The sequence below is a fragment of the Lipotes vexillifer genome, unplaced genomic scaffold, assembly GCF_000442215.2.
Source record: "Lipotes vexillifer unplaced genomic scaffold, Lipotes_vexillifer_v1.1 scaffold496, whole genome shotgun sequence".
In the NCBI taxonomy this organism is placed as follows: Eukaryota; Metazoa; Chordata; class Mammalia; order Artiodactyla; family Lipotidae; genus Lipotes; species Lipotes vexillifer.
Genome location: NW_006786690.1, coordinates 1,548,560 through 1,558,495, shown reverse-complemented (window position 1 = coordinate 1,558,495; position 9,936 = coordinate 1,548,560). Strand labels below are relative to the sequence as shown.

General features: G+C 40.7%; 1 protein-coding gene across 1 annotated transcript in view; it reads left to right on the top strand.

Annotated features, from left to right (window-relative positions):
• Window positions 1–3,550: 3,550 nt before the first annotated feature.
• Window positions 3,551–9,936, top strand: part of CEP85 (centrosomal protein 85) — a 25,214-nt gene continuing 18,828 nt past the window's right edge. Inside the window, 2 exon segments of the mRNA XM_007459118.1 lie at window positions 3,551–3,605; window positions 7,263–7,415. Coding sequence (XP_007459180.1) covers window positions 3,551–3,605; window positions 7,263–7,415 — 208 coding nt within the window.

The window sequence follows — 9,936 nt, the reverse complement described above, 5'->3', positions numbered from 1 at the left end:
TGGAATACTGCGAGAATTACCAAAACGTGACACAGAGACGAAGCGACCAAATGCTGTAGGAAAAAATGGCACCCATAGACTTGCTTAACACATGGTTGCTGCACATCTTCAGTTTGTAAAAAATGCAATCTGTGAAGCTCAGTAAAGTGAAGTTCAATAAAAAGATGTATGCTTGGACTTAATACATGTTAAATTTGTTGAATGCATAGTTCTGTAGTTTAAACAGCTTTGAAAGTGGAAGCTATCAATGTTGGGTGCTTTTCTTCTGTCTGCCTCCATTCATTCTTACCTTTCTTGGCTGTATAATTGGTTATTTGTGTTACTGCTATTTATTTATTTTTAATTAATTTATTTATGTGGCTGCATCGGGTATTAGTTGGGGCATGCAGGATCTTCGTTGTGGCCTGTGGGGTATTTCATTGTGACTTGGGCTCTCTAGTTGTGGCACGTGGGCTTAGTTGCCCCGCGGCATGTGGGATCTTAGTTCCCCCACCCAGGGATCAAACCTGCATCCCCTGTATTGGAAGGCGGATTGTTAACCACTGGACCTCCAGGGAAGTCCCTGTGTTACTTCTTATACATTCATTTCTCTCACTTTTATCTCAAGAAGTCTGTCACCTTCAAATGGTCCTAAAAATTTCCACCAGTAGGCCATCTACTTCTGAACTTAAGTAGGAAGAAGTTTAAAATTATTTCTTCTGTACTGTTTTACTCCTTGGAGTTCTTTTTTTTTTAATTAAGGTATAATTCACATACCATAAAATTCAGTTTTATGTATGTCCAATTCAGACGTTTTAGTATATTCACAAGCCATCATCACTGTCTAATCTCAGAACATTTTGATCACCCTAGTAAGAAACCCCATACCATTAGCAACTGCTCCCCATTTCCCCCTCTCCCTGCCCTCCTCTTAGTCCCTGAGAACCACTAATCTGCTGTCACTATGAATATGCCAATTCTGGACATTTCATATAAATGGAATTATACAACATGTAGCCTTTGCTGTTTGTCCTCCTTCACTTACTATAATGTTTTCAGTATCAGTGCTTCATTCCTTTTTGTTGCCTAAGTACTTCGTTCCTTTTTGTTGCCTAATAATATTCTATTGTGTGGATGTACCACATTTTATTTATCCATCAGCTAATGGACATTTGAGTTCTTTCTATTTTTTGGCTATTATAAATAATGCTGCTATGAAGATTCATGCACAAGATTTTGTGTTGACATATGTTTTTGTTTCTCTTGAATATATACCCAGGAGTGGAACTAGAGTCATAAGATAACTCCATCTTTAACTGAGAGTTCTTTTGTCATCCCAGTTTCAACCCCTCTGAACTTGGAAAGGTCTCAGAATCCAATGGGCCTACCATTTTGTTATATTTTAAAGAAAGGGGGACTTCCCTGGCAGTCCAGTGGTTAAGACTCCGTGCTACCAATGCAGGGGGCATGGGTTCGATCCCTGGTGGGAGAACTAAGATCCCACATGCTGCACGGTGCAGCCAGACCAAAATAAAATAAAAGATCCTTAAAGTAATCACATCTGGAGGAAAAAACAGAAAGGGATTAAAAAAAGCATTTTGATATTGATGATTCGGTATGACTAGCAGGTAGGGCATCCTTCTGTGTCACGAATAAAACACTGAATAATACCAGCCATAAATGGAATTTTTTTTTTTTTTTGGCGGTACGCGGGCCTCTCACTGTTGTGGCCTCTCCCGTTGCAGAGCACAGGCTCCGGACGCACAGGCTCAGCGGCCATAGCTCACGGGCCTAGCCCCTCCGCGGCATGTGGGATCTTCCCAGACCAGGGCACGAACCCGTGTCCCCTGCATCGGCAAGCAGACTCTCAACCACTGCGCCACCACGGAAGCCCCTGGAATCTTTTTTTAACTGAACAAAGTTTCTCTTACCCAGTATGTAGAGACCTGGGATTTCAGGGGATGGTACAATTTCTGTTGTAGATACAGTGAATTAGTGAGGGTTTGTGTTGTTGTTACTAAGAGGAGACTATAGAGGTCAGTAAAGCACATCAGAGAAATAGTACCATATAGGTTTTTTTTCCCGTCCCCCCTCTCCAAAGTTAAATTTCACCTCTCAGAATTGTGTTCTGTTGACAGGGTTTGTCCCAAACTCTTTTGGGGCTCTTATAAATTCAGAGTTTCTAAATTCGTACTTTATCTTCTGAGGACTGTACTGTGTCACTTTTTATTAACATAAACTGTTAATATGCCAAGTATAACAAAAACATTAATTAAGCACTTAATATGTGTCAGGCACCATTGTATGTTAATTATAAATGAATTAGAATGAATTAGGTCCTGGCTTTATCCTCATTTTTATATGAAGGGACTGAAGCGCAAAGATATTAAGAAATTTGCCCAAGGTTACACAGCTAATACGTTGCTCGTGTCAGGCTTCAAACCCAAACTGTCTGATCAAGAGTCAATACTCTGGGGACTTCCCTGGTGGCACAGTGGTTAAGAATCCGCCTGCCAGCACAGGGGACGCGGGCCCAAGCCCTGGTCCGGGAAGATCCCACACGCCGCGGAGGAACTAAGCCCATGTGCCACAACTACTGAGCCTGCGCTCTACAGCCCGCGAGCCACAACTGCTGAGCCCGCATGCCACAACTACTGCAGCCTGCATGCCTACAGCCTGTGCTGCACAACAAAGAGAAGCCACCACAGTGAGAAGACTGCACACTGCAACAAAGAGTAGCCCCTGCTCGCCGCAACTAGAGAAAACGCGTGCACGGCAATGAAGACCCAAAGCAGCCAATAAATAAATAAATAAATTTATAATTAAAAAAAAAGTGAATACTCTGAACCACTTCGCTTACTCTGTACTGCCTCTCAGTTACTGTGCATTTACAAGATATTATTATTATTTGCTATTATTAGTTACAGTTAATTAAAGCTTTTGTTTACATAGATAGTAATCAGACTTTTGCTGAATTCTCAGAACCTACCATTAGAATAAATATAAATGTTTTAAGGAATGGGGTAATGGGAAGAAAACCTCATGTTCCCAGCTGAGTATTGAGGTTCTGCTTATGACCAAAAAATCTATCTTTGTACATCATATGACTAACTTTCAATACTGGAAGGAATCGGGGAATTCATTTTACGTTAATCATAATTGAAGTTATAATACTTCACTGTTGGTTTGGTTATTTAGTTTTTTTCCCACCTCACTCTTCCATCCTGTTCCCATGGGTAAGTAGATCCATGGCAATGTTTGTTAATTAAAAGTAACATTATTTTAAATTTTTGCAAGGATTGGATGGGCTCTGGACCTAATAGGATCAGTATTGGGAATCTCTATTTGGTTCTAGGTTTTTTCTTCTTGCTTCAGGAGAAGTAGAGTGGAATATTGGGAGTTGCTTTGCCTTAAAAAAACATCCTCAGGAGTAAAACATGTGGAAGAATACTTGAATACTCTGTGTGTTTTTGACAGTTTCAGCTGAATGAGAACAAGTTACAGGGAATTAAAAGATAGTGGAGAGATCTGACTGCTTCCTTCATTCTACAGCTGGCTCAAATAACTGTTGATGGCCATGCAGGAGAAATACCCAAGTGAGCGGTTCTCTCATGCCACATCACCAGGTGAGTAGTCAAAGTTTTCTGGGTTAAATTCTGACCTTTGCTCTATTATTTTATAACAGAAATTTCCTTAAAAGGAAATACTGAACAAACAAGCATTCACTGAAAGGCTGACGCTTAAAGAACAAAAATGACATGGGGCTACATTGAATAGAAAAATAGGTCTCTCTGAGAGAACAACTATTTATCTCTGGTCCTGTGTAGCTTCCAACAAGACCACGTGATTGATTGGGAGAGGAGGACACATAAAGGATTGGAACAAAATGACTTTGGAAGATAGTTCCATTTGAAGTCAGAAAAACACAGCATAAATTACTGTGTTCTATGTTGTCTTTGTAGTCCTGTGGGTGGGTCAGTCATCTGTTAGCCCACAAAGATTGGAATTCTTCTTGGATGCCAACAGTCTCACTTGTGTTGTCACTAGAGACTCAGGAATTTATCTCTAGAATGGATTTACAGGGTTTTGAAAGCTCAGTAGATTTCCTAAGTTGATATGTTAAAAGTTTGTGTACGTATTTAATATATATATTAAAACATGTAAATGTATATACATACTCAATAGACAATATTAAGTAGATATGGTATATTCAAATAGGAAGTAGCATTTTAGAAAAATAACTTGAATTTGGAGGGATTTATGAAGAAAGGAGTACATTTGATGGAACTAATGGTATGTTTTCTTTAACTTGAAAAATCCCACAGTGACTTATAGCAGACATTTGGTAGATATGTTCTCCTAGGCATACTGCCTTGCATATAATAAGCACTTCTAAAAGCATTTGTTGAATCAATTCAAGGTTCATTCAGCAGATATTTATTGAACATTGCTATGTGCCACGCACTGTCTTAGGACTGAATTATACAATTTCTTACGACACTTATGTGTATAGTGCACCTTCTTGGAATGTAGCAATTCCTAACAAAGCTCACTGCTTTTCTGATGGCTTTGTTTTCAGTAGTCTCTCATTTCCTACTTTTTTTTTTTTTTGCGGTACGCGGGCCTCTCACTGTTGTGGACTCTCCCATTGCAGAGCACAGGCTCCGGACGCGCAGGCTCAGCGGCCATGGCTCAGGGGCCGAGCCGCTCCAGGGCATGTGGGATCTTCCCGGACCGGGCACGAACCCGTGTCCCCTGCATCGGCAGGTGGACTCTCAACCACTGCACCACCAGGGAAGCCCAGTAGTCTCTCATTTGATTGATAATGGTCTTAATTTTTGATAAGGATGCTGCTGATACGACGTGATACCAGCTTTCAGAGTTGAATTTTGAAATAATCATAGTCTCTGTAACTACACCAAAACATTTTTATTTTAGCAAATATCACTTTTAGAATTGATGTATGGAGTGGGTGAACAGAAAAGTGGTAGTGGTGAAGATTAGTAGTAGTAACAGGGAGTGATTTCCAGTAGGAGGCCAGGAACATGGTAATAGAGACCGTCCATTGATTTTCACTATTTCAAAAGACCTGACAAATTGTACACTGACTAGAGAGATAATGCCATATAGACTCACCAGGAGGTCAAATTTCTTTGCTTCTGGCTAGAATTATGTTAATTTAGTATAATAACACTGGCTAATCTTATGCTGATCAGATGCTCTGATTTTTGGCTGTGTTTTCTATTAAAGATTGTTACAGGGACTTCCATGGCAGTCCACCTGTTAAGACTCTGGGCTTCCAATGCAGGGGATGCGGGTTCGATCCCTGGTGGGGAAACTGTGATCCTGTCATGTAGCACAACCAAAAAATTTAATAAAAAAAGAAATTGTTACCAATTACTGTGTATATATAGATTCTTTCAAATCACGTAGTCCACTGAGACCCAAAGAATAAAAGGAGTTCTTGGGGAAAGTGAGGTTGTCTTCAGTAGAAAGCAGAATTAAGGGTAGCAAAAAAAAAAGGAGCAACTGTAGAAGAAAGTAGGTTCAAAAGATGGGAGAAGGGCTTCCCTGGTGGCGCAGTGGTTGAGAGTCCGCCTGCTGATACAGGGGACGCGGGTTCGTGCCCCGGTCTGGGAAGATCCCACATGCTGCGGAGAGGCTGGGCCCATGAGCTGTGGCTGCTGAGCCTGCACATCCGGAGCCTGTGCTCCGCAACGGGAGAGGCCACAACAGTGAGAGGCTCTCGTACCACACACACACAAAAAAAGATGGGAGAAGCACTAAACTCAAATATCATTTGCTTCCCGCTAAATCATAGAGTCTGTAGAACCACATTTTCTGATTTCAGCTCAAACTCTGACGCTTTAAATGGATAAGTAGCTACCATTACATGTTTGTTTGTTTACATGGATCATCAGATAAAGTTTAGAAAAATTACAGTGGTTTTTAAAAAATAATTTGAATTTAATTCTTTGCTAGTATATTAGTAAATAAAGTATTTATTGAACACTTTGTATCTACCAGCCCTCAAACAGCAAGCTGATAAAGTCAGATAAATCTCATCAGTCTTGTTTCATCTTACCTGCTCAGAAACTTTAGTAGTTTCTTTGCATTGCCCCTGCCCCACAAACTCTTCAGATTAACTTATAAGAATCATCTTGATCTGGATTTACCCTAACCACAAGGGTACGCTGATGCAGTCAAAGCAGTGGTTTTCAGCAGGGGACTGGATTGCCTGTTACCTTGCAGAGCATTTGGGAACATATGGGATGTTTTCAGGTTTTAATAGTGATGGTAGTTCTTCAACACGAAAGTGCAGGGATGATCCGAAAAGGGCTCCTCACCCTGAGGCTGAGTAGAGATCTAGATGGAGTGAGAGCTGCTGCTGGCATTTAGTTGACGGGGAGGGACTAGGAATGCTTAACCATCCTGTAATATATAGACTATACATTGAAGAATTGTCAGGCCCAGAATGCCAAAAGCACCTGTAGGAAACCCTGTAGGAAAGAATGTGGGTATTGGAATCAGAACAACCTGGGTTCAAATCTCAGCTCTATCCTCTGCAAAATAGGGGTTATAATACTTTTCAGTGAGTAGGTAGATGAGATCATGTTTGTAAAGTGCTGTGGCTTCTAGATTGCAAAGAATGGAGCTGCTATTAACTATTACTGTCCCAGTACCCCTGGATTCTTGGTAGTTTTTATTTCTGTCTTTGAACATTCTCACCTCTTACGCTATTTCCATTTAAAATTAACTGGGCTTCCCTGGTGGCACAGTAGTTAAGGATCTGCCTGCTAATGCTGCGGACACGGGTTCGAGCCTTGGTCCGGGAAGATCCCACATGCTGCAGAGCAATTAAGGCCGTGCGCCACAACTACTGAGCCTGCGCTCTAGAGGCCGCAAGCCACAACTACTGAGCCTGCCTGCCACAACTATGGAAGCCCGTGCACCTAGAGCCCATGCTCTGCAACAAGAGAAGCCACTGCAATAAGAAGCCCATGCACTGCAGTGAAAAGTAGTCCCCGCTCACCGCAACTAGAGAAAAGTCCGTGTGCAGCAACGAAGACCCAATGCAGCCATAAATAAATAAATAAATAAATTTATTTTTTAAAAAAAACAACCTCCCTAAAATTAACTAATTCAGAGTAGCTGAAATAGGCACAGGAGAAAGAAAGGTGTGGGGCGCCATTATTCTCTCATAGGTTTAAGTGATTTTTTAAAGTCTTGTGGGGTTACATGAGCAGGTTCACACTAAAGGTGGGAAATGCCACTTGTTTCAGGTTCCAGTGTGATTCAGAGGGGTGGTTCCCTGGGGACTGAATGGCAGACCCCAGTTATCTCGGAGGCGTTTCGGAGCCGCTTCAGCCGCTGTTCAAGTATAGCCGACAGTGGGGACACAGCCATTGGCACATCATGCTCAGACATTGCGGAGGGTAAGTTTGGATTGATGATTTGATTACCAAAATGTGTTGTCAATTTCAAATTGTATTTCACGTATATTGTCATTTCCAGAGTATTCGTAAGTCGATCCATTCAGTCAAGGAGTCTTCTTGATTCTTCTTATCCTATGCTCCTCACAGCCGGTCCCTTCCTCTCAACTTCTACTGTTTGTCCTGTCTGAAACAACTTTCTAATAGGTTTCTTGGCATCAGGTCTTTCCCTCTCCTACCAGATTAATCTTTCTAAAAGCCTGATTTCATAGTTTCCCTTTCCTGCAAATCCTCAGTTGTTTCTATTACTTGGAGGATAAAGGTCAGAGTCCCCAATTCTGTGATATGGCCCTATCCCATTCAAACATATTTCTTACTGTCACCAGGTATGTTGTCTTAACTATGCTACGTGCAGAACCTTTTTTTTTTGTTACTTGAGCTCTTTCCTTCTTTAATCTGGGCCCCTTTGTTCTGTTCTCATCTCCTCTTGCCCCTCCCAGCTATGCTTATCTTATCTTATGATTTAATGACGCGTCTGAAAAAGCTTTTCCAATTTCTTCCTCCCATTACTGATCTTCCTTTTTGCAATTTTCTATCTTTATGTTTTTCTGTCACTTGTTTTTGCACTTAAGTATTAACTGTCAGGCTGTACTTTACAAGAGTATTTTGTTTTTTCATTTAGATGGTGGGTTCCTAGGAGGGCAGAAAACCTAATGATAATAATTAATTACTGTTTATCAAATACTTTATGATGCATACTGTGCTAAATTTTTTCTACATTTTTTCATTAATACCTTTAAGAACTCTATGAAATATTTTATTTCTAATCTACAAATGAGAGCTGAATTTCAAAATGATTAAATGGGTTGATTAAAGTCACAAAACTAATTACCTTGGTACTTGGTGCATCTGATAAGATGTCACACCCACTAGGATGGCTATAATCAAAAAGATAATAACAATCGTTGGTGAGAATGTAGAGAAACTGGAACCTTTGTACATTGCTGGTGAGAATGTAAAATGTTGTAGCTGCTTTGGAAAGCAGTTTGGCAGTTTCTTAAAAGGTTAAACATGGAGTTGCCTTATGACTCAGCAAATCTAGGTATATGTATGCAAGAGAACTGATGAAAGCATACATCCACACAAAAACTTGTACACAAATGTTCATAGCAGCGTTATTCTTCATAGCCAAAACTTGGAAACAACCCCATGTCTATCAGTTGACAAACATATGAGTAAAATGTGGTATATCCATATGATAGAATATTATTCAGCCATAAAAAGAAATGAAGTACCAATACCCCCCACAAACTGGATTAACTTTAAAAACATCTATGCTAAGTAAAAAAGCCAGGCGCGAAAGACCATATTGTGTGAAATATCCATAATAGGCCAATCTGTAGGGAGATAGAAAATAGATTTAGTAGTTGCCTAAGGCTAGGGAAGTTAGAGTAAATGCAGCATGACTGCTAAAGGGTAAAAAGGTTTCTTTGGGGGGGGGGTGATGAAAATGTTCTAAAATTGATTGTAGTGATGGGTACATAATTCTGTGAATGTACTAAAAACCATTGAATTGTATGTTTCAAGTGGGTGAAAGTTGTGCAGTATGTGAACTGTATCTCAGTAAAGCATTTAAAAAAAAAGAAATGTTTGGAAAAAATAAGAATGAAAAGGAGAAAAACACATCCACTACATCTACTACTAGTACTGACTCCTGGACACCTGGCATTTAATTTTTATTTTTTTGCCACACCACGTGGCATGCGGGATCTTAGTTCCCCCGACCAGGGATGGAACCCACGCCCCCTGCCGTGGAAGTGGGGAGTCTTAAACCACTGGACCACCAGGGAAGTCCCTGGGATTTAATTTTAATAGTTTGACAGCTGTGTGTGTATGGGCCCAGTGTCAATAAATATTGAGTTAATGGAATCATAGATTTTAAGGTAGAACTTTAAAAATCACTTAATCCAGTTTTTTGCAGGTGAGTAGCAAAAATTCCTTTAGGGGTTAAGTAACTTGCCTGGTGTCACACAGCTAGTTATCAGATTCAGATCTCCCACCTGTATTGTTCTTTCCATCATTTGTGTAACCAAAAGTGTTACTGTCAATGTAGTTGTGACTTGTTAAGGTTTTGTCTACACGTGCAGTCATGGGACCTTTTTCATTCTGACTAAATAATAGGACTTGCAAAAATCAAACAATGGTCTAGATTTTTTCCCCCCATTGAATTGACTGGCTATATCTCATTCAGTCAAATTGTTACACAGATTGTGTGTGACTCTGTGCTTTTTATTCCTTTGGGGAAATATATATATTAATTGCATAGTACATTCTTTTTTTTTTTTTTTTTTACGGTACGCGGGCCTCTCACTGCTGTGGCCTCTCCTGCTGCGGAGCACAGGCTCCCGACGCGCAGGTTCAGCGGCATGGCTCACGGGCCCAGCTGCTCCGCGGCATGTGGGATCCTCCCGGACCGGGGCACGAACCCGCGTCCCCTGCATCGGCAGGCAGACTCTCAACCACT